This window comes from Convolutriloba macropyga, unplaced genomic scaffold (assembly GCF_964194025.1).
Source record: "Convolutriloba macropyga unplaced genomic scaffold, txConMacr16.3 SCAFFOLD_2618, whole genome shotgun sequence".
Classification (NCBI taxonomy): Eukaryota; Metazoa; Xenacoelomorpha; order Acoela; family Convolutidae; genus Convolutriloba; species Convolutriloba macropyga.
In genome coordinates this window covers 1-26,437 of record NW_027451320.1, presented here as the reverse complement: position 1 = coordinate 26,437, position 26,437 = coordinate 1, and the positions used below count along the sequence as shown (strand labels likewise).

At 33.9% G+C, this 26,437-nt stretch overlaps 1 protein-coding gene across 1 annotated transcript; it reads right to left on the bottom strand.

Moving 5' to 3' along the window:
* Positions 1 to 2,699: 2,699 nt before the first annotated feature.
* On the bottom strand, positions 2,700 to 13,318 carry LOC142356570 (E3 ubiquitin-protein ligase rnf213-alpha-like; the record flags this gene model as incomplete). Its single annotated transcript, XM_075408441.1, has 3 exons — positions 13,297 to 13,318; positions 10,426 to 12,456; positions 2,700 to 2,878 (listed from the first exon to the last, which is right to left on the bottom strand). Coding segments are annotated over exons 1-3 (2,232 nt in total), but the record flags the coding sequence as incomplete, so codon positions are not given.
* Positions 13,319 to 26,437: the final 13,119 nt, after the last annotated feature.

The following is a 26,437-nucleotide window of genomic DNA, read 5'->3' as shown; positions in this document are numbered from 1 at the left end:
CTTTTATTTGTATATATTGTTTTCTTCTAAAAACCTCGTGGTACAAAATATTATAATGACAAAAGCTTGAAAACTGCTGGGGAAGTGTTTTTAACTGTTGTTCTTTCAATTTTAGTTTTTGAAAAACAATCGGGCATTCAGTCAATCACAACATCGAAAAAGCCACTGAAACAAGTGGTTGGCGTTCCATTAATTTCCAAAAGAAAATTTAAAAACCAGAGAAACTTGACAAAAAATTGGCATGTTTAAAATACTTACAAAAAAAATAATAGGATCAATGTAAAATGTAAACATTATGTTAATTGTATTCATGTAGAAATTGTATATGTGCAATAAACAATTTCCATAAAACAAGTAAACAATTGTTTTCTACGACAGAATCATTCTGAAAATATGCCCTCAAATAACCATCAATTATAGTGATGAATCGGTACTTGACTCTGATTCACCTAATTATGAGAGTGGGAAGTCCTGTGTGACAAAAAGGGGGGCGAAGAAGTCAATCAAAACAAGTCACCACTTATACGAACAATCATCAATTCAAAAACTGCAAATAATGTTAGCTTGGTAATGTTCCTTCAAAGCATTTAAAGAAGAAAAGCAGAAAACTCTCATCGTAGACCCTTATTCCACGCAAACACAAATGCGCAAGCACATACTTACTCGAGCACACATATGCACACAAACATACACCCACAAAGACGTACACACACATCCAAACACACACACACACAGACACGCGCATAAACACACACACACACAGACACGCGCACCCCTCATTATGAGATATTTAAAAAACCATCCCATATATCCCAGTGCTTACAGCTTTTTTGAACAGCGTTTTGCACCGGGTTCGATTATCACCCATCAAATTTTTTGATTCTGTGTCTTCTAGGTAAATTGACCTCTATTGATGTGTTCACTCAACTATGCTTTTCATTGAGGCTATTGGTCAAGTATTTCAAGAGGCCCCTTAAAAATTTTTGTTGCTTTAGATTACCCACCAGTTTAATATATAGGATAAACAAAACATGCTTTAAAAGTAAATCTGCAACGCTTGTTCATTACATAAATTAGAAATCAAACTCAAAATTTATTGACAAATGAAAGTTGTTAGATAAAGTTAGTTTAGAAAGTCGATCCATTTTTAATTTCGTCAAATGATGGCCTCCGCAGGAATTCAAGTTCACAATTGTTGTGGCCAAGATTTTTGTAGTGCCGAGTGTAAAGCAACAGTTAACATTTGTTCAAATTGGAGCTAAAAAAATCGCATTTACAGTTTTTATTGTATATTCTTTTCTTTGATATTGCAGTTTATTTTTGATAATGCCGCAGCTATATTCACGACAAAAGCTGATTTCCTCATTATTAAATTCCTCATTACTGAATTTTATTCTAACTTTTCGTTTGATTAGGAAACTGTCGTCAGTAAAAAAAATTATCCAGCGTCAAACATTTCTAAAAGTTGGTAGGAAGGAAAAACGAAACCTTTTTGTACATCTTATTTCATGAAGACTGTTATGCCTATACTTAAATCGGTTCAAACTATATTGAAAAAAAATCTCGAAACAATGAATAATTTCGGCAGATCTGTACAGCGGAATGCTGAACACCTTAAGCCATCAGAAATGAGATTCATATGCAAAAAACAAATAAAAACTCACTTTGGGTGATACATCTAAAGGCACTATTGTGGGCACTTGTAGGTTCCTTTTGAAATTCGAAACTGCAGGATGGATTTGGGGCATTGCCCAAACGATAAAGTTCCCGTATTGAACAGTAAAAAAATGAAAAAAGTTGGAAATTATCGAAACCCGTTGTCGTCATAATCAGATGCCGATATTTAGAAGATGCGACCTGGCTATCAAACAGTCGATTTGGTCCCTGTTAAGGCTCAAAACAATTGCAATGGTTGCGTATTCAGTGTGTCTGTTACCGCAAACCCCACATGCTGAGGTTGAGAGTAAAGTCCAGCGATTGGACTATCTGTTGAAGCTTAGCCCATAGATTAAAAGAAAAGAGCCACAGTTGACCCCACCAACTGACGCAGGTATTTAAACGGTTAGAAAGTAAGTCTGGCCAACCCGGCTGTCAACTGATCAATCATCGCGACTTAGTTCGATTCGCTAAACTGTAACTGATTGAGTTTTTTTGTCAATCACGCGAATACAGTGCTGGTCATTGAAGAACTCAAGTCAGTTAAATTTAAACCGTAGCAACCTATTTGAAGCCTAGTGGTGTGCAACAGTTAAAAGTTGTTTATATTCGAACTAAAAAATGCATTTACATTCTTTTATTATATATTCTCTTCTTTGATATTGCAGTTCTTTGGTTATTTTTGATATTGCCGCAGCTTTATTCATGAAAATAGATGATTTCCTGCTTAAAAAGCATTTACAAAAATTCACAGCTAAATTTTCGTTTGATTAAGAAACTATCGTCGGTAAAAAAAATAATATCCAGCGTCAAAAACCTCTTAAAGTTGCTAGGAAAGAAAATTTGAAGATTTATAAAATGATACCTTTTTGCACATCTTAATTCATGAAGAATTTATGCCTATATTTAAATCGGTTCAAACTATATTGAACAAAAATCTCGAAACATGGACTAACATTGACAGGCTTGTACAGAGTAATGTTAGAACACTTTAAGCCATCAGAAATGAGATTCATATGTAAAAAACAAATAAGAAAACTCACATTGGGTGATACATCTAAATGCACTATTGTGGGCACTTGTAGGTCCTTATGAATCCAAAGAAAGTCCAAAAGTTTCTCAAAGTCCACGTGCCGATCAAAAAGACGATGGATCACTCGCTCACATTGTCTACTATCTTGTTTCATTTGAGACTCCACTCTATCAAGGTGTAGAGATTTGCCTAAAATTACAACAGGAACTAAATCAATTTGTCACCTTTAACAAAGCTCAGATAGTTGTTGTTCAAATTCACTAAACTTTTATAAAAGGGGACATGTTAGAACAAATAATTTTAAAACCAACAAACTAAATTGAACAGATTAACATTTAATACTAATTCAATAAAACGGTGCATAAGGACGGTTGACAAAATGAAAGTTCCCCGAGAGTGCGAAAAAATAATAGAATTCATTCAACTCTTTTGTTAACATGATTTGTGATGGACAAGAAAAAGAAGAATGATGGACTGCAGTAGGCTGAAAGCCTTAGACAACTTTCCTGTTTCTATGTCTGGTAAAAAGATTAAACTGTTAAAAGTGCAAACATTGAGCAAGTACAAAAGACTATTATAGTTAAAACAATTCTGGGGACTGACATTCTAAGGTAAGTTTCCCGTTGTATGGCTACCGAAAAAGTCAACAAAACCAAAAATATTAAAATACAATCCACTCGTCCCGTTCAAAATCGATATAAACGTCATTACCGTCGATGAAATTATCAGAACGCACACTAAAAAGTCTGTTTTATTGCCTCTCTCAAAAATCCGAGCACAAAAATCGTTCACAGAGAGGAATGACAATTTTCAAATGTCTAAACTTAAGCATGTAATTCATCAATTTCTGCGTTGTTGGACTGACTAATTAAGAAGAGTTTTGTTCAAAGTGAATTTATGTTTGGTAGTTCAATTGAAAAAAGTTCCACAGTTGCTCTTATGATCTACCGGTACGAGGCAAAAGACTGATTATTAGAATGAAAACTAATTATTCGCACAAACCAAACCGATATATAGACAAAATATATAGACAAACCAAACCGGACAATATTAGGTTGTTATTGATCATTTTCAATAGTCTCCCAAAGATTCTTTAAGTGATCCGCTCGCCGGTTTGTATGTGTCTGCAAGCTCGCCTAAATTCATCAGGCCCGGGTTTGTATGAACGTTTTTAACCTAAAGAACCATTTAGAGCTTTTGAAATTCCTAGATGTTGAAACAAAGGTTGTATAATTAATCCAAACTAATTTTTCTGACCTTGAAGATGAAAAGATAGCTGAAGTCAATATAGAAAGAGCGAGGAAGAATTCCAAAATATCGGGAACACAGTTAAAGGTTCAAAAAAATTGGCGAATTGAATAAAATGTTTTACAAGTCGGACATTGTTGCAAAGTTGTTAATAGACGGAAGCCTATTTATTATCAGTTCTCGAAGATGATGTCAAAATCATCTTAGAAAAATATGTCGACATCATCTTAGTAAAAGATGTCAACATCATCTTGGAAAAAGATGATGTCTACATTGAGAGATAAGCATGGTCAAAAAGAGAGGAACGACCGAAGATGGGAAACAAATTTCCTATTCCTTTTGCAGGAAAATATTATTTCCCTTTTTAAACTGCTGCTCATGAAAGAACGAAGGGAAAAATTACGAAAAAACTCTTAACAAGTTGCTACTTAAGTTGAATTTCGAAATGGCAGGATGGATATGAGACATCGCCCAAACGATAAAGTTCCCGTATTGAACAGAAAGGAAATGACAAAAAAATAGTGTTGGAGATTATCGAGACCCGTTGTCATATTCAGATGCCGAAATGTAGAGAAAAGAGGCGACCCGGCTATCAAATTTGGTAAATTTGGCGAATGAACGAAATAACAATCCAAATTGCAACAAAGAAATGAATCCAATAATTAACTGATTATCAGCACTTTTCCAGCAACATCAAACTTTGTCAGTTAACAAAGCATAGGACCATAGATAAGCAAAAATGACAAAAAATCTAATAACAATGTAAAAAAAAACAAACTTCTTCTTCCAAAAACTAGTGCTGTCAACATTCTTAAAAAATACGAAGAATTTAGATAGCCATTGATACTACGCGTGCTAAAATGAAGGCTTGCTACGCATACTACGAAAGCAAGGAAAACCATTTGCAAAAATGGCACAGGAGTTGGACTAATATTGCAAAGGATATTATTGGCATCAAAGTTAAAAGAGCGCATACCAATTGAACAAATTCTTTACTTACAGCTTTAGAAATCCCAAAATATCTTATCGATTCCATCAGGTGAAAGATGGACAAAAATAACTCAATTCAAAAAAATCTGCTAAAATCTTTCAAATGGTGTCTAAGGCAAGAAAGATCATAGCTGAAAATGATTAATCAAAGGAAATTACGCTGCAACGGAAAGCCGATGATACGTTTATTACATAGACTGAGCGGCAAGACCACATCAAAAGCAATAACAAAGCGAAGTCAAAATTTAGGTAAATCTTTACAGAAAGAAGAAGAGTCAAAGTCACAGAAAAAACATTTCAGTCAACGGAAAACGTCAAGTAAATTCAAATAGTATGGCTCATAAGATAACTATGGAGGACGTTAACGGGAACACGTGACAAGGTAACAAAAACAACAAAAAAGGGAAACTCAGGAATTGCCTAAAAAAGCTCAAATTGTTATTGAGCATCAATTCAGCTCATTTGAAATTGATGTATACTGCTTTTAACTAACCTAACTGGTCAGACAGAAATAAAAAAAAACAGTTCAATATGACAGCACATGGCACAAGGTCAAGGAAATCACCAGCCGTCAATTGAAGAAAAAAATTAGCAGACTAAAACCTCATCAGGAAACCAATATTACAATGTGACCTCTTAGTAATGAAAGCAATTATTAGGACAGTCAAAATCGCAAAAATACAAACAAAGCACAAAAATCACATCATTGTTTTGAAAACTTGAACTATCAAAGTCTCAAAAAACAATTAGCTAAGGACTAAAACACTTTATTAGATCAAGCTATGCCTTATTAGCAACAGAGGAGGCCTGTCATTAAAATTTTAAAACGATAACAAAATAACACCAAATAAGGGTAAAACTTGACAAATATATTATAACCAAAAAAATGTAAAAAAAGGCCGCGAAACCTACTCACATTTTGCCCCTTTTATTACTCGAGCGTGACAAAAATCATCCCTCTAAGTTGATTCCTCAGCTACATAAAAATATTTAAAAGAATGTGTGAAAAAATCTTAAAACATAGCCGGAAGGATTCCGGAAGCAACTCAAAGCGGCGTACCTTCCCCAACATAAAAAATAAATCCATTCACACAATGGCCTTTCGTCTGAACTCAATTATTTTTTGCCTCACGAGCATTTAATACAAAATCTGGCAAAAATAAACGTAATTAGGAAAAATTTAAGAATAGGCATCGTTGAAGCCAGCAAACGAAAAAAATTAGGACCCCATTCAGATACCGTACAACAAAACCACACAAATTAATCTTTAGACAAAATTCTGATAGATAAAGATCACTTTGAAATCTTGAAACTGCGTAACTTTGCTTTATTAGAAAAGAATCTGGTAACTTAGAAAAACAATCTAAAAAGATAAGATGGACAAAAAATGATAAGTTCTATAACTAATTAAAGATATTATTACAGATTTCTCAGTTAACTTTGCGAAAACAAGCATTCGGAAAGCCTTAGGCAGATCGCATTCTCAATAATAAAGCTATTATAAAAACGAGAACTAGAAATTAAGGTCTCAAGAAAAACAAAAATTTTTTGTTATGGCGACACAGCTCTTAAAATAGTTGAACAGATACTGATCTTATCTCAGACATATCTCTGCTAAGTTAAATTCAAATTACTGCAACGCGTAAGCTAATCTGACAAAATAAAAAAGAAAGATTAAAAATCACAGAAAAAAAACATTCATTTCCAAAACCTGGTACCTGAAAGTTTGCAGAAAAGAAATACTATTATTTTACTCATAAATATCAGTAAGACAAATAGCAACTGCAGCAAATTCCAAGAAAAAATCAAGAAAATCGAAAAAATCTTTAACTTTTCAACAACTCATAAAGACAGATCGAACAAAACTCTATGTTTCGTCATCATCTAATTTTGCAAGAAACAAAAACATGCCAAACGCTAGAGTGTGGAGTTAACGGATATATTGTAAAAAGTCATTTTCATATTTTTGAACTTGAAAATCAATTGAAAATAAATTTGGTACAAGAACAAAAAAGAATTCATTATTTAGCATTGGAGTTTAACAAAAGTACATAACCAAAAAAGTGAAAACAATACGAAGATTATAAACATTAAAAATTTTGACTGAGGCGTCAAAATATTGTTTAAATTGCAATTACATAACAAACTTCCATCGAAATTCAAAAAATTTTAACGAAATTCAAATAATTTGAATCGCATGCTCCTATTGGGCGAATCGCACTTAAAGAATGGGAAGTCTGGGGCTCTAAGAGAGCTGCTTACGGCCTACCAGCCGGACTTTACATGTTTATCCCGTTTTTAAGGACAAAAAGTTAAAAGGGTCCGACGAAACACCGGTCAGCCAAAAACTTGCGTGAAAAACTTCAGGAACATTTTAATAATTGTTACACACGTTGTGAGAAAATCCATGTGTTCTGTCTTCAATTCTCTAGTATCTTGGTATGAAAGCAAATCTTCCCGAAACCAAAGATGTTTATAGGCTCTCAACAGATATGGAACACGCGGAAATTATAAAACAAACTATTGGAAAACAAGTAGTTTTATTCAGTGAAGCGAATCTATTCATCTATCTAGGTCATAATCAATCTAAAAAGGCCGTTTCGTAATCCTGGCCAGAAAAATTTGCGAGCAGAAAATTGTTTCTCAATCTGTCCGCATCAACTAAAAAGCAGAAATTCGGATAGAGCATTAACAAAAGTTTCTCTTAAGATCATGTGTGGGACTTAGGATTGAAGTATGAGGTCATGAGGACGGCAATGCGAATCGGACTTGACGAGAAATGAATAATAGTGATGCTATGCATAGCATTAACACTACGTCATTCCTCAAAAAACGCATAATGTTATTACCATCGTCTCCTGTAGCGAGCAGTTCAACAAAAAAAAAACCACTGCAGATACAAAAATTAATGGTACATTTAATACTTAGACTGAGCAAGACCACATCAAAAGCGATAACAAAAATAAGTCAAAAATTCAGTACATCTTTATAGAAAGAAAAAGAGTCAAAGTCACAGGAAAAACATTTCAGTCAACGGAAAACGTCAAGTAAATTCAAATAGTATGGCTCATAAGATAACTATGGAGGACGTTAACGGGAACACGTGACAAGGTAACAAAAAAACAACAAAAAAGGGAAACTCAAGAATTGCCTAATAAAGCTCAAATTGTTATTGAGCATCAATTCAGCTCATTTGAAATTGATGTATACTGCTTTTAACTAAACTAACTGATAAGACAGAAATCAAGACAGAACAAGTCAATATGACAGTACATGGCACAAGGTCAAGGAAATCACCAGCCGCCAATTGAAAAAAAACTAGCAGATTAAAACCTCATCAAGAAACCAATATAACAATGTGACCTCTTAGTAATGAAAGCAATTATTAGGACAGTCAAAAGCGCAAAAATACAGAGAAAGCACAAAAATCACTTAATTTTTTTGAAAACTTGAACTATCAAAGTCTCACAAAACAATCAGCTAAGGACTCAAACCCTTTATTAGATCAAGCTATGCCTCATTAGCAACAGAGGACACCTGTCATTAATAATTTAAAGCGATAACAAATTAACACCAAATAAAGGTAAAACTTCACAAATATATTATGACTAAAAATAGTGTAAATAATCAGGCTTTAAAACCTACTCACATTTTTCCTCTCTTACTGCTCGAGCGTGACTAAAATCATCACTCTAAGTTGACTCCTCATCGACATTAAAATAATTAAAAGAATGTGTGAACAGATATACGTTTATAATAATTGCTTCAAACGTCATTGAGGGCAATTAAAAATCCAAAAACTGCTATTTGCAGTTGCCTGTCCTGTCCGCTTTGGTATTTTTGGACAATAATGACCAAAATTCGCCATTTTGACACGTCATATCTAATTTTTACTAAATTAGCGTCAAACGTTAGCGTCAAAGACCAAATTAGAGTTAAAGACCATATTACATAATTTTGACCAATATATTTCAATCAGATATACTTGATTATGTCCAAAAAAAACTAGCAGCAGTTAATGAATGCTAGGAAAAATGGTAATGCAAAACTAATAACTGAAAGCAAATGTTTACTAAACGAGTAAAAAACATATAAATTTTCCGAACATGACATTCAAAAACAATGAAAGCCTCTACGTAAACAGAGCAGAGCAAATTCTGAACTACAGTTCAAAACAATTTTATTGACTAAACAAAACTAGGCCTGGACGAAATTACTAAGATTAGATTGAAGCTAAGTTTTAGAAAAAATCCAATCGAAAAATTGAAGAAGTAGTAGAAATCAAGGTCAAATTGCCGCATCCAAACAATAAACAACCAGTAAGAAAGCGATTTGTTTTCAATTACCGTTTCGTGACTCTAATTTAAAATAAGATTTAAAAAATCACGCAGCAAAACCAATCGCTTTTTTGTTCTACTGTCTGTTTCGTTGTTCTCCTGTTTAACTTCAATAATAATGAAATATGCGAACAGATCTTAAAAAATAAAATACAGCGCCCTAAACCAATCAAAAAATTTTAATTGTAATACATAGCCTGAAGAACTCCAAAAGCGACCCGAATAACAATATCTGCCAATAAAACCACTCCTTCAAAAAATCTTGTACGTACTGAAACCATTCAAGAGAACTAAAAACTAACTGGAGTCAATTCATGAATAAAAAAACTCCAAAAAACAACTTGAACTAAAAATCTAGAAAAAGATACATCTTTTTTATTACAAGGAGGCATAGAGATAAAGAATGCCTCCTGTCATCGAGAAAATCATTGAAATGCTCGCAAAACAATAGGCAACAAAATTATAATAGGCTAAGAAACTTGCCCAAAATTGTAGAAAAAACGAGAAGCTGTTTAAAAAATAAAAGCTTACAACATCGCGATTTTTGCGATATTCCGCAAGAAAACGAATGTTTTACCGCCACAAAACAGTTATCATTTCATATCTAAAAAATAATTAAAAAATAAAGGTTTCACTCATATCCCACTTAAGGCGGTAAAACAACAATCGGCGAAAGACTCGAAAAACCTCCAAATCAGCATAAAATTCAGATTCATTACCCATAGCCTTCGAACCACTACCAAAAGCAACCAAACATTAAAACAATATCGTAATAAAACCTCTTAACCAAAGACTGACGAAAAGCTGCTTTAAAAATCCGCACTTGAACAAAACATTTGCTAGCTTAGAGAAAAGTTTTTTGCGCCTCAACTTCTTGTTGTGTCGAACAAAGCGATATGTACAAGAAACCGGTCTTTTTACTCCGCCCTTCGAACTTGTTCAGCAATCAAGCCATTTCGAATTTTAGCACGTGCGGCATTTCCTGTTTTAAATTTACTCTAAAATTATTGAATAAAAAAGACACGACTCCAATATTCCTCTTCGAGTACTTAAAAGTGGGTTTGGAGCCGTAGAAGGCCTTGGACTTTGGATAAATTTTAAATATTTGAAAAAGTAGTGCAATACTATAGTGAAGAACTGAAGAACTATGTCTATAATCACCCGAGGAAGGTTGTGTAGAAGTGATTAGTCGGCATCGGAATGAATCGATGAGGTCAGTTTCTTCACACCTCAGATTGTCACAAAGATAATTCCTCAGATCTTGCTTAGACTCCTTTGCTTGTCGTGTCTTGAACTGTTCCAGCACAATTGAGGCTTGGCTGGATTCGTCAGAGTTGAATACAACAAGCTTGTAATCGGTGCTAGTGTGCTTAATCTTGTCAAAAATCAGCTTTTCAATGTGATCGGAGCAAATAGGGCTCAAATCATCAGCAAATGCAATCGTGTATACTTTCTCATTTGGGTCAAGCATGGCTCGCAACATAAATACTTCCAGTTCATCAACAGATGTCCGATCAGAGCACAACAATACCTGGTTATGAGCAGGAAGGGAGTCCTTTGAAACGTAGCAATAGAGTGAAAGTATGTACAGCAATATGTCAGATCGTCTATCGCACAAGACTAGATTTGGGCGTCCAGTTTTTAAGAGGTTTGGAAAAACTAAACCTTCAATTTGTTCTTCATTACGTTCGGTGGCCGCTTCTTTCAACTCCTGGCATCTACTCAAAACGTGGGCAATTTGATATAGGTTCACAAAGTCGTCCAAAGCATTTTGTTTTAATCCAGAGAGGTACTTGTCGAAGATGACCTCCATTTTTTGAGCATACTCGCTAATGCCAGTATTGCTTCCGCCAACTCCAGCACCAGTTTCATTTCTGTCCAGCGTTGAGAAATAATCATCAAACTCTTGCGCTAATTGGGCTACATTTTCATTATTCTCTTCGTTATCAATTATCCAATTTACAATTTCATCCTCATCTTGGAATATGTTTTGAGATATCGACGTACACACAGCTTGTATTCCTGCTTTAGCGAGAACATCATTATCGTTGAATTGACTTTTTAAGCTTTCAATCAACGCTAACAGCGCACTGCGTTCATCTGTGTGTCCATTTTTGGTAATATCTTTTAAAGGAATCGAAGTGTCACTCAAAATGAAGCATTCTGTTTGGTCATCGACGTCCGCGCCTTCAGTGTAGTCCTCATTCAAGATCTTTACCAGATCCGCCGTGTCAAGCATGTCGTTTATGGAATCGAGGTAATACTTGGCTGATGGATCTAAATGATTCGATGAATTTGATCTCTTCAGTTTAGCAAGAGCAGAGCACAAAACACTCAATTGCTGCATGTTGAACTCATTCAAAATTGGATGTTTGCATCTCATTGCGAAGAGGTACTCCTCCCATTTGGTTCCAATTGACTCCAAGGCCACGCAAAGACTGGAAAGTTCGTCATTTGCGGTCATACTGTAGGAGCACAAAGGCTTATCTATTTCGGCAATATTGATTTCTACAGCTGGAAACTTCATACTGTAAGAGTTGGTCCTAAAATGCAGAGACCACGAGTTGAAGAAAGCACAGCCCGAGTTATAGAGAGTAACGAATGAAGAAGCAAGTCTTTCGACATTTTGGAAGGTAGTGATAAACACGTCAACAGTCTGAGCATGATCGCTTTTATCTTTGCCTACAATGAGCATCAGTCGACTTAGCAAGTCGCGCAACTCAGAAAGGGTTAAACCTCGGTCAACCAATGATTTCTCGCCATCAGCACCTCTTGACTCCTCTTTGTATTCAAGCACCACAACATCATCAAGCTCTATTAGCACTTTCCGATCCTCGTTGAAATTTGGGGCATACTTGATTATGTACAGTCCTGAATAGTTGATCTGTAACGCACGCTCAAGTGAGCTTTTTTCCACTGATCCTTGAGTTTCCAAAGCTTTATCGAACCATGACAAATGTCTGGCACTGTCAGCGTATTTTTCAGGTAAATCGGGATCATTTTGCAGCTTTGTAAACACTTTCTCATATGCCGACTTCAGATCTGCAAATGAGCTGTCAGATTTGAGTTCGTAAATGAAAGAAGAATAGCCAAAAACTGCATCATGGAAGCATTTGACTTTTTCGATTTCATAACTAACTTCACCCGCAGACAAACAGGCAAGTTCAGCAACAACTTTGACGTCTTGAAGTGCTAAAAAAAGGCAGCCACTTACACAACTCATGCCATCAATTAACTCTTGCTAACACACACAGAATAAATTTCAAAAACCAATTATTTTTTTCGAGCTCTTGCAATGAGGAAAGGAACTATATATGCTAGCTCCAATTTTAACAGGCTGGCGTCGAAAAATTAAGGTTTGATTCCAGCCCACGATTTTTTCTCAATGGAGTTGTTTCAAACTACAGCTATTGAACATAAGTTCGATATTTATTGAGTTTGAACATATTTCTTCAAAAAATTTCTGTGAACTTTTTAGTTTGTCCCACGTTTTTTTTTTTTTGTTTAGATTTAATTAGTCAATAAATATAATGACGAAAACTTGCAAAAAAATTTCTAAAGATTCAAAATATTTACTTGAGATTCACTAAAGATTCATATAGTTAACTGCAGTTTTCAGTTAGCAGCTATTGGCTTTGATGACATTGACAACCATTAGTTTAGAATGTACACGAAAGAATGTTCTGAACAAAGAAATTTGTTTTCTATTGTTCCATGTTTTCTGTTGGGGCTGAAATTACAACGCATATTAAGCAAACGAATTAAAAAGTTTGTTTGAAATTGTTTGTTCAAGATCTGTGCACATAACATTCACTACTGTATACCTTTATAGGAACCTAAATGTTATGCTTGAAACGGAACTCAAAGTCAAACTAGATCTACGACACTATAACTAAATAGATAATGCCACGCATTAACAAAAACGAAATGAACATTATCATTTGACCGGGCTTATTTCTGAAGTTAGTTCGAGAAAAGTTCCACAGGGTTGACAAAAATACAGGAAGAGCAATTATCATTAGAAAAACTGACGGTGTTCACATTTGGTTGCCATCCATATCCATAAACTTTTAAAGATGAGAAATTCACACGGAAATCGCATCACTTAGATCAGTCAAAAATTTAAGAAACTCTGAGTTGAAAAACTAAAAATTCAGATCAGTAAAAAAGATTCCGTCAAATTAACGTAAAATATTGTAGTGCGTATTTAAACACTTACCTTTCTTAAGTGATAAGTTACCTGACACTGCGACTTGTTTCTTTAAATCAACTTACTGATTTTACAGTTTCAACGTAACTTTGATATCCACGAATTTTCCTTCCCAGCAACAAAGTTCCAATATAGGTGAAACTTTGTACGAAGTGCAAAAACAATGTTCTTTTACTGGCTATGCAGTATCCTATTGTAGTAAGATATTGGTGTCATTAAAATCAGTGGAGATATGCTAACATTAAAAATAAAAATTATTATTACTTTCTCAGATGCTGCATTTACAGTAGATTTGCCTTTTTCTGTAATCTTTGTAACAGAAAACGGGTTCCTCATAGAAGCATTGCTTAAACATATGGCTATCTCTGTTGGAATTAGACATTCATAAATATCCCAACTCGATTTATACTTTGAGTTATTAACAAAAACGCATGCAAACCTATTGTAATTGGTCAAATTGGAATTTTTTAACATTTCAAGGGAAGTAAATTTGTTAATCAGCAAAAAAATGAATATTAACGTTTGCAACTGTTACCTCTCATATAACGGATATACATTCGACAAAGGATACCTGCCAAAACGTTAGATCTGGAGAGGTTCGAAACCGATGTAAATAACGGGGCTCTGTAGAGCTTTTCCTGTCATAAGTGAGAGCCGCCGTTACAGATTCAATGTCATAAAAGCATCAGAAACCAATGATTTTGTTGACCATGGTAACTTTTATTTTAAACAAATGTGGGCAGAGCTCGTTTTCTGATTCGGCCCAATTTATTGTTCTTCAGAAAAGTATCATTTTTTGCTTTCATCGAAAAATTGTGTGGTTTGGATTCAGCAAGGTAAGTTAAGTTTCAAAACCCAAATTTTTTTATATTGACTATTTTGACGAAGTTTGTCTTAAAATTTAAGTGGGCTCAATTTTATCCGCATATCTTTTTGCTTTTGTTAACTTTCAATTAATGCCATTATTGATAGATTGTATTCGTTATCAAATAAAGGCTAGTGTGAGTTGTTTGGAAGGTGTCATAAGCACCTTTTGATTTTAGTAACCTTATGAGAGCTATTTTCGTGTTAATAATGAAAACGGTATAACATTTCTAATGAAATGCTGCTTCAGTTCCCGACCTTATTCAAACCAATCAATCAATTTCATTAGCTTCGACAACACTAGATTTAAGTGTTTTTCATTTCTTAGCTTTTCGAGCTTTTCTTCCCCTTAAATTTACTTCGTGAATTTTTGAAATTATCGAAAGTGAGTGTTTTGAAATATGCATGTTCTTTGATCAAAGCCATTTTTACCCTGTGATTATCAATTTAAGTAGAGAGTCGGCATTAAACGTGTGAAGGACAGAGGCAATTGTTTGCTATTGTAAGCAAATTAATTGTTTGCTCTTGCCGTATGTACGACCCGAGTTGTAAGCAGATTTTAAATACCCTTCTGAGTAAACGGCAAAGTTTGACAAAAAATTGACTTTCGGCTCATTGAATGCTGAGGCTAATTCAATTTGAAATCGGACTTGCATCAGATGAACTTCAATGAACAGGCTAACGGGCATTCTCATAAGCTACCAATTCTTATCAAAATAGCTGAGTCGTTGACAAAAATTATCCTTCCTTGAAAAGAAATAATATTCATAGAATTGTACAAATTAGACATGTTTTTTTTGTAAAAATAGCACAGAATGATCTGCGCCTAGTAAAGAAGATTAATACTTATTGTTCTGGTAAGGCTGGCCTAATCATCTGAAGCTTGGGTATTATACATTGTTTGTGACAAAAGACAGTTTCTAAACAATTTTGCGTTTCAACAAACCAGTCTTTTATCTTTGTGACGCAAAATCTATTGCAACTCTCATTTGATACAAATTTTTCAATTGTTGGACAAGTTAAACTAATCAGCATATATATTTTTTAAAAAATGGGGGAATATATATGCGAGGCTGGCTCTTTTTTCTTCCGTCAAAATCTTTGCTTTTTGTTTACGGATCGCAAAGAGAAAAAAGAAAAAACCATTTTGTAGCACACATGATCTAGTTTTGATTTTAAAAAAAAACTATTAGAAAATTGCAAAAAGGGGAACGCTTTAAAATTTCGACGGAAACTTATTCTAAAATTCATTAGGTGTAAGGGAGTTTTGATTATCAGGGGGTAATTGTGTACTGATTCATGACCAAAAGCTAACGAATTTGACAATTTGACAAAAAAAAACAATTATTTTGTTCCTGTCTACAAAACATTTTGTCTAAAACTTTTATCTCTCTCTCTCGCTCTCTTTCTCTCTCTCTCTCATTCTCCCTCTCAACACACTATTTGCGTGTGTGTGTGTGTGTGATTCTGCTGATGAAAAACTTTTGTACGAACCAACAAAAAAAATAGAAGAATTCAGGCAGTTTAGAGCTATCAAAATAGCAAAAATTAACTTTGGGAATGTTAAACTAAAGCAGAAAACGTATTCTTTTCTGCATTCTAGAGTTGTTTTGCAAGAAATTCTTTTTTATTTCATCAGAAATAACAATTTCAGTATATTGGAAACCACGGAGACGTAAAAAAAATTTTCACGGAACGAACATCCAATCAACCCAAGTCAGTATTGAAAAGTAAAGATTGAAATCTTTTCTTATCTTCTTTATTCGTATTAAATATGTTGTCAGAGAAGATCGTTCGAATTAAACTCCTCTAATATAGCGTAATACAAGAGAATTTGACACCAAAAAAGACAAAATTCGAACAACTTAAAAAACACTCACTTCAAAGTATGAACCAAAACTAGTTACCGAAACAATCATCTCAACCAGTCCACATCTAGTTATGTAGAAAACAACAAAAGAAGAAAACTTAACTGAGAGTGACAAACCTTGAGTAGAGATCAGTTGCCAAAAATTTAAATGTATTATTTTGGTCTTGGGTTTTCTATCTATGTGATTTTTTGTGTGTCATTTGTTTGTGTGTGTGTGTGTTTGTTTGTTTGTTTGTATGGTTTATCCGTCGTGTCTACTTCCTTCAAATTGTACTACACTTATCTTTCTGGATTATGCTAAAGAGCTTTCCTTTTTGTCTGCCCAAAAAAGACAAATGAACATAAGTTGCTTTCGGATACTGTCAACTGTTTCTGGCAGAACTTAATTGTTTTTTTTGCAACCTTGAGAGTTATGTTGGAACATGCTGTGCCACGCGCAGACTCGTAGGAGCAATCTTGTTACAGTTACTAAAGAGTTAAATCCAAGACGACGTAGGGTCTAATTTAATACTGTGAACACACTAACCGACCACAAGTCCCTTATATATCTAGATATCAGCGTGATATGGAGGTCAAAAATGGACAATAATTTTTGTTTCACATTCTCAGATTGGCAATTTCCTGTGAAATTTCTTGTTTAACTAAAAATATAACATTTCTCAAGTGGAAAACGGTAATAGTTTTTCTTGGAAGTGATACTGAACAATTATTTCAGTTTCTAATACCCAAAAAAAGAGCCATGGCCACTATATTTTTTCTTCAAAAATGGGGGAATATATAGATGCGTGGTAGGCTTTTCTCCAATCAAATTTTCATTTTTTGTGCACATAACGGAGAAAAAAGTTTAGCTAGTTAAGTCTTGTTTTGATTCATTAAAACAAAATTTCTAAATTTTCGAGATTTTGAATAACAACCTAAATTTTAATATAATTTTCTCAAGTGTACAAAAATTATTGTCTCTCGTTAAATACAAGAGAAATTGAAACAAGGATTTTCATGAAGAGTTGAAAAACTTTCTCAATTAAAACGAAAAAAAAATACATTTTTTCGACTCAAGCTAACAACTTCAAACGACTTCCCGTAGCAAACTCCATGTGTAAATCAGTACTGGGCAATTGTAAATGCAAGTCTCCCATGTACTATAATTTGCTCGCTTTATCGCTTGAAATTCGCTTGAAAGGAGGACAAACGTCTAGGGAGCGGGAGATCGTGGGTTTAATCCCCGTACTAAACATTATTTTCACACTTGGCCCAAGCCTGACCATTGTAAAATCAGACTCAACGCAAGTCTCACAAGTAAAAAAAGTGACACGAATCAGTCTATGATTCAGGAATGATGAGGAATTGCATTTATACTGGCCCAGTACTGAAACGCACTTTGAGTTAGGTACGGGTTGCCACCAAAAAATATTCAATTTTTGCTTTTTCTTGTGCATATATTTGTCATTGTGTCTCTTACCTTCATTAACGACTGGTCTTGTTGGCCGTCTAATGAGCTAAAACTGGACTGCTTTAAATCATTTCAATTCCGAATTAACAATTTCAGCAACTTTTGATTTATTTGTTTTCTTTTATAACAGATTTTCACCGCTAAAGGTTCTTTTTGTTGTCTTGTTAGTGTGAGCAAAGACATGTCTTTTCTACTTAAGTAGGAAAAAAATTTTAGTAGCTTCAGTTTATAGCTGATATTCTATTGATTTTGGCTCTATTGTATTCTAAGAGGTTTTGTTTGTACTTCTTTTACATGTTGCATTTGTATTTTTTGTAAATCAAAAGTTGCTAAACGTTTTCTAAAAAGTAACATTTTTAATGGCGAGATTTTTAATTTATTCGTGACGCTTTTCAAAGTATTCGACAAAAATTGTCCTTTCACAAAATTCTCCTTTCGGTGTCCTACGTGCGCTCCAATCAATATTCTGTAGAGTTGGTCTCTGATGCCAGAAGTGCCGTACTGGACACTTCAACTGTTTTTCTGATGCAACTAATAGTCGGTTCCTTAAGCTTTTGATTTCCTTTTACATTGTTCTTCAGGGTTGGTCCTGCTATGTTTTCTTTTCGTCCTACACATATGTTTTGCTTTAGCTAATTTTGCAGTTTTATCGAAATTTTGAGTAAATTGTTTATGACTGTTTTGGGATAGTTTCTTTCTTTGCTCAATTTTTTCAACTTGCCTTTAAAGAATTATGGTTCCACAAGGCAACCTAAAACAAAAACGTCAAAATGAATTCAAAAATGTAAATGGGACAAAAAGATGAAAAAGTCTTTGATGCTGGTGTTTGTTAATAGTCTGAATTACCAAGTACCTTGTTTTAAACTTATCAATTCCGATCGCTGTATCCTCTCGCAGTGAAACATTGCCGTGTTTGCCTTGCTATGAAGTCCAAATAAAAAAGCTTGCACTTTTGGCAATTTGTAACATTTTTATTTCTGTTGTTTCAGAGGCAAGTCAGGTCAAGTGAGACAATAGCAGCTATTTTTTCGCAATCTTGCGGGTATTTTACTTTTCTAGAAACTGTAGTTGTCTCAAAATTGACAACTGTAAGTAAAAACATCATACATTAAGTCAGATAAGAATTCTTAAAATATATCCTTTTCTCATGTCTTTTTTTAGTCTTCGATTTATTTATGAAAATTTTTGGTTTCACTGCTTAACAAAAGTTCTTCATAAAATTAAAAAGGTAACTATTAAACGATGTGAACGAAGATGGGGTTAATTAAATGAAAAAAGAAAACAACGAAAAAAATCTTTCATCTAGTTCTTCAATTTTCATCTATACTCAATTTAGCCTAATTGTCTTTTTTTTCTAGTATTTGAACTGATTCAAATAGATGGGGAAAATGAAAGCGCATCGGCAATGATGTTTGAAAAAATGAACAGTTTTTTCTTCCAAAACCCGGATGATTTCATCAAAACTATTATTTCTCTGATCGTGACATTATAATATAAAGTCCTTCTAATTACATATAACTCTTCAATACGCAGTCTTTTTCTGAAAAATCATAAAAGTAAAAAAAAACAATGAATTTTTTAAATATGCAGTTATGGATGACTTTTTAGTCCCCTTGACATTTACCTATTAGGTAAATGACTTTTGGCAGCTGATACTCGAAAGACACTTTTTCTGATTTTATGGAGAAATTCATCTGGTTTTCTGCAGCCAGACACGTCAGATTTTTGAAATGTTATAATCACCGAAGTACTTGATGTCCTTCTAATAAGAATCGAATTGTCTTTTTTTTCTCCAGTTGAGAATTTTGAAAATTTTTAATTTTCCAAATAGGAAAAAAACGCAAACATTTTTCGAGAATAAATTGTAAGTGCATTTATGATAATATTCGAGAACCAATTCCCTGAGAGCAATTGAATCCCTTTTGACAAGCTTCAAGGCTGTGCTGGAAAATTCTGAGCAACTTATACACTCGCGAGACCCATCTTGTTTCAATGTAATTTCCGCGAAATTTTCCTAACTTTTTCGTTGCCAAGGTTGTGGAAATTTTAACAAATTTCTGAAACCAATGGAGGATGAGGTGAACTTGGAACAACCACACGAATTTGTGCAATGGTGATCTGATGGAGAGAAGTTATAGTATGTCGATTAAATAAATCAATCTATGGTTTGAAAAATGTTGCTAACAACTGTTACAAGAAGTTAAGCAATTTCCTGAAGAAATGAGTTCATCTGAAGCAGGAACGACCATTGCTTGTTCGTGAGAGCAGAGACCGACGGCCACATCTTGATCGTGGACTGGATTGAAGACATCACGATGGCATCCGGAAGCATTGCTGTGATCTCCAATTTCAAGAAGGCACTCGAAGCAACCCTTCACATGGAAGACGGAGAGAGACTACACTGGTTTCTAGGCTTCAGAACCAAACGAGAAGAGGTTAAAGTCACAGTCGAGAACACTACATAGAAACAACGCTTGGGGAAATTCAAATGGATCAATGCATGCCCCCAAGACTCAAGCTGACTTGAAATTGAAACTCCAGGCAGCACACAACGAAGGCGAAGAATTGGATCAGAAGAATAACAGAATCTTGGTTGGATCACTTCTTTATCCGGCCAAACAGACAAGGCCAGACATCATATTCATTCTCAACATTCGGCTCAGACACATGAATGAACCTACAAATAAACACTCGCTAATCGTAAAACGACCTCTACTCTAATGGTTCAAAATGTTTAACACTTTTTTTTCGATTCAGCAGGTAGATAAAAGCGACGGACTGATGAGAACGACCGCAAAACAAGAATGGACAAAAACTTCAAGCTCAACGGACGTGGCGCAGCACTCAACTGGGATGTCAGGAAGCTGGAGTGTCGAGTGCGGTGTTAGAAATAAACTACAAAATTTACTTCGATATAATATATATTGTTTGAAGTATTGTGATCAAGTTTAATTCAACAAAAATCCAATAACGATGTTGATTTAATATAGCAAAATGATTGAAATTAATCTCTGATAAAGCGATGCTTAGTTCAGTTTCAAGTGATCTAATCATTATACATAAAACCGTTTTATTGTATCGATATCTGATGCTAATTTCTCCCACCACGTATTTAGGGTAATTGTATTGTCATGATACCCCAGAAGTGTGAATGAATTCTGAGAAAAGTAAAAATGCATTCCACAGACCACTTAAGGTATCCCTTGTGACGTAGAGAACGATTTATGAGCAATGACAATTTCATAACTTGGTTTTCCCCACTAATAATAGATCTCTCCTGTAAATCTCTAAATTATACTGTAAAATATCATTTTGTTATTCTCTCTTTATTCTTTCTTGTAGTTCTTTTTGAGAAAATTTTTATTTATAAATGCTTTTCATATTTATAAATGCTTTTATTCCGCCTGAGAAATTCGATAACCCAACCTTTATGTATAAAATATAATATACATCATCTACTAAAACATATAATATATAACAATTATTATCTCCAAGGTCCACTAGTAGTCACCAGTAGCAAGGAACCAGTACACCCTAGGAGACTTTTTGGCATATTTTCCCCAAAAAAGTTCTATCATGAGCGCGGATGGACAGTTCTTGAAAATTATTCCCTCTATGTTAGGATTGTTGCCTGAACATGTGATAGACTTACCTTAATTCCATTTTGAAATTGACAGGTTTGATTCCCTCGCCTATAAAGGATATTTACTCGAACATCGCCACTGGACGGTTATCATGTCTCTTGAGGGTTATTTTGTGAATAAGAGGAAATGGAACTACCATATTTTTTATTGAAGACGGCTAGGAACTATTTTTTCCTTAATACTTTTGAGAGAAGACTCAAAAAGAAATTGAATTAAAACAGCAATGTTCAGAACAAACAATAAATTATTAATAACAAACATCTAATTTAAACATGTAAAAAGTTAGAGAAGCAACATTCTGATATAAGTCACTGTTTTAAGTTTTATGAATGCAGCCGTTTAAAACGAATTCTCCGTCAGCATCTTGAACGTAAAACTATTTGTGTTGTCTGGACATCTGGATATTTCAAGAAAAGCATGAATAGAAAAAGAAAACGTTGCAATTCCCCTATTAGAGCTGTTTTTGTCAAAAGAAGCCCTGCGCGGAGCAGTCGCAGGTTTTTGTATCTCCTCGTCGTTACTTCTTGAGACTCCCAAACGGGGTGGAGTTGGGCAGCATCATTAATATTTAGCGCTTGCCGGACAAGGGTTGTCTCTTTGCATGTTCGATTATGCACGCGGATGGAAAGTTCTTGCCAACTGATTACTCTACGTTAGGATTGTTGCCTGAGTATGTGATAGACTTACCTTAACTCCAATTTGAAACGGACAGGTTTAATTCCCTCGTTTATAAGGGATTTTTACTAAAAACTCCGCGGCTCGACGGTTATCATGTCTCTTGACGGCTATTTCGTGAATTAGAGGAAATAGAACTACCATATTTTTTTTTATTGAGGGACGACTAAGAAACTATTATTTCCTTAATACTTTTGAGAGAAGACTCAAAAAGAAATCGAATTAAAACAGCAATGTTAAGAACAAACAATAAATTAATAATAACAAACATCTAATTTAAACATCTAAAACTTTAGAGATGCAACATTTTGATATAAGTCACAGTTTTAAGTTTTATAAATGCAGCCGTTTAAAACGAATTCTCCGTCAGCATCTTGAACGTAAAACTATTTGTGTTGTCTGGACATCTGCATATTTCAAGAAATGCATGAATAGAAAAAGAAAACGTTGCAATTCCCCTATTGGAGCTGTTATTGTCAAAGCCCTGCGCGGAGCTGTCGCAGGTTTTTGCATCTTCTCATCGATGCCTCTTGAGACTCCCAAACGGGGTAGCTATCCCCTATTAGAGCTGTTATTGTTACAAGAAGCTCCTGCGCGGAGCAGTCGCAGGTTTTTGTATCTCCTCGTCGTTACTTCTTGAGACTCCCAACCGGGGTGGAGTTGGGCAGCATCATTAATTTTTAGCGCTTGCTGGACAAGGGTTGTCTCCTTGCATGTTCGATTATGCGCGCGGATGGAAAGTTCTTGCCAATTGATTACTCTATGTTAGGATTGTTGCCTGAGTATGTGATAGACTTACCTTAACTCCATTTTGAAACGGACAGGTTTAATTCCCTCGTTTATAAGGGATTTTTACTAAAAACTCCGCCACTGGACGGTTATCATGTCTCTTGACGGTTATTTTGTGAATAAGAGGAAATGGAACTACCATATTTTTTATTGAAGACGGCTAGGAACTATTATTTCCTTAATACTTTTGAGAGAGGACTCAAAAAGAAATTGAATTAAAACAGCAATGTTAAGAACAAACAATAAATTATTAATAACAAACATCTAATTTAAACATGTAAAAATTTAGAGATGCAACATTCTGATATAAGTCACTGTTTTAAGTTTTATAAATGCAGCCGTTTAAAACGAATTCTCCGTCAGCATCTTGAACGTAAAACTATGTGTTGTCTGGACATCTGGATATTTCAAGAAATGCATGATTAGAAAAAGAAAACGTTGCAATTCCCCTATTAGAGCTGTTATTGTCAAAAGAAGCCCTGCGCGGAGCAGTCGCAGGTTTTTGTATCTCCTCGTCCTTACTTCTTGAGACTCCCAACCGGGGTGGAGTTGGGCAGCATCATTAATATTTAGCGCTTGCTGGACAAGGGTTGTCTCTTTGCATGTTCGATTATGCGCGCGGATGGAAAGTTCTTGCCAATTGATTACTCTATGTTAGGATTGTTGCCTGAGTATGTGATAGACTTACCTTAACTCCATTTTGAAACGGACAGGTTTAATTCCCTCGTTTATAAGGGATTTTTACTAAAAACTCCGCCGCTGGACGGTTATCATGTCTCTTGACGGTTATATTGTGAATAAGAGGAAATAGAACTACCATATTTTTTTTATTGAGGGACGACTAGGAACTATTATTTCCTTAATACTTTTGAGAGAAGACTCAAAAAGAAATTGAATTAAAACAGCAATATTAAGAACAAACAATAAATTATTAATAACAGACATCTAATTTAAACATCTAAAAATTTAGAGATGCAACAATTTGATATAAGTCACTGTTTTAAGTTTTATAAATGCAGTTGTTTAAAACGAATTCTCCGTCAGCATCTTGAACGTAAAACTATTTGTGTTGTCTGGACATCTGTATATTTCAAGAAATGCATGAATAGAAAGAGAAAACGTTGCAATTCTCCTATTGGAGCTGTTATTGTCAAAAGAAGCCCTGCGCGGAGCTGTCGCAGGTTTTTGCATCGCCTCATCGATACCTCTTGAGACTCCCAAACGGGGTAGCTATCCCCTATTAGAGCTGTTATTGTCACAAGAAGCTCCTGCGCGGAGCAGTCGCAGGTTTTTGTATCTCCTCGTAGTTGCTTCTTGAGACTCCCAACCGGGGTGGAGTTGGGCAGCATCATTAATTTTTAGCGCTTGCTGGACAAGGGTTGTCTCCTTGCATGTTCGATTATGCGCGCGGGTGGAAAGTTCTTGCCAATTGATTACTCTATGTTATGATTGTTGCCTGAGTATGTGATAGACTTACCTTAACTCCCTTTTGAAACGAACAGGTTTAATTCCCTCGTTTATAAGGGATTTTTACTAAAAACTCCGCGGCTCGACGGTTATCATGTCTCTTGACGGCTATTTCGTGAATTAGAGGAAATAGAACTACCATATTTTTTTTTTGAGGGACGACTAGGAACTATTATTTCCTTAATACTTTTGAGAGAAGACTCAAAAAGAAATTGAATTGAAAAAGCAATGTTATGAACAAACAATAAATTAATAAAAACGACATCTAATAAAAAACATCTAATAAAAAATTTAAAGATGCAACATTCTGATATAAGTCACTAATGGAGCAACTTTTTTCTTAAGAAATTTTTCTCTGTAACTTATACATTAAGAAGGGGAAATGATGTACAAATGACCTTTGATTAATCAAATCTATGTTATGTGAGCAAAATTGATGTTTTTTAAAGTAATTTTGTGTTAGTTTTCACTAAAGGAGCAATTTTTCCTGCTTGTAAAATAAGCAGGAAAATTGATGTACAATTAATGATTGATGACCCTTATATATGTTATGTGAGCAAAGTTGATATTCTTTAAGCAGTTTTGTGTTAGTTTTCACTAATTAAACTTTTCCTTAAGTGATTTTTCACTTTGACTTGTACATTAGGAGGAAAAAAAATATGTACAATTGACGTTTGATGACTCAATATATATGTTATAAGAGCAAAATTTATGTTTTTTTAAGTAATTTTGTGTTATTATTCACTAAAGTAGCAAATTTTTCTTAGGAAAAACTTTCTCTGTGAGTTTTACATTAAGAGGGAAAAATGATGTACAAATGACCTTTGATGACTCTTATATATGTTATAAGAGCAACATTTATTTTTTAAAGTAGTTATGTGTTAGTTTTCACTAGTGGAACAACTTTTCCTGAAGAAATTTTCTCTAGGACTTGTACATTAAGCAGGAAAAATTGATGTACAGTTGATATTTGATGACCCATATATATATATATATATATATATATATATATATATATATATATATATATATATATATATATAAATATATATATATATATATATATATATATATATATATATATATATAATGTTATGTGAGCAAAGTTGATATTCTTTAGGTAGTTTTGTGTTAGTTTTCACTACCTAAACAACTTTTACTTAAGAAATGTTTCACATTGACTTGTACATTAAGAGGAAAAAAATTATGTACAATTGACGTTTGATGACTCATATATATGTTATAAGAGCAAAATTTATGTTTTTTGAAGTAGTTTTGTGTTAGTTTTCACTAAAGGAACAACCTTTTCTGACGATGTTTTTCTATAGGACTTGTACATTAAGAGAAAAAAATTATGTACAATTGACGTTTGATGACTGATATATATGTTATAACAGCAAAATTTATGTTTTTTAAAGTAGTTTTGTGTTAGTTTTCACTAAAGGAACAACTTTTCCTTACAAAATATTTCTCTAGGACTTGTACATTGGAGAGGAGAAAAATGAAGTACAATTGACCTTTGATGACTCATATATATGTTATAAGAGCAACATTTATATGTTTTTTTAAAGTAATTTTGTGTTAGTATTCACTTAAGTAGCAAATTCTTCTTAGGAAAACTTTCTCTGTGAGTTGTACATTAAGAGGGAAAAAATGATGTACAAATGACCTTTGATGACTCTTATAACATATATATATACATATATATATATATATATATATATATATATATATATATAAGAGCAAAAAAATTATTTTTAACGTAGTTTTGTGTTAGTTTTCACTAGTGGAACAACTTTTCCTGAAGAAAAATTTCTCTAGGACTTGTACATTAAGCAGGACAAATTGATGTACAATTGAAATTTTGATGACCCATATATATGTTATGTGAGCAAAGTTGATATTCTTAAAGTAGTTTTGTGTTATGTTTTCACTAATTAAATAACTTTTACTTAGGAAATTTTTCACTTTGACTTATACAATAAGAGGAAAAAAAATTATGTACAATTGACGTTCGATGACTTATATTTATGTTATAAGGGCAAAATTTATGCTTTTAAAGTAGTTTTGTGTTAGTTTTCACTAAAGGAACAACTTTCCTTACGATATTTTTCTATAGGACTTGTACATTAAGAGAAAAAAATTATGTACAATTGACGTTTGATGACTCAAATATATGTTATAAGAGCAAAGTTGACATTCTT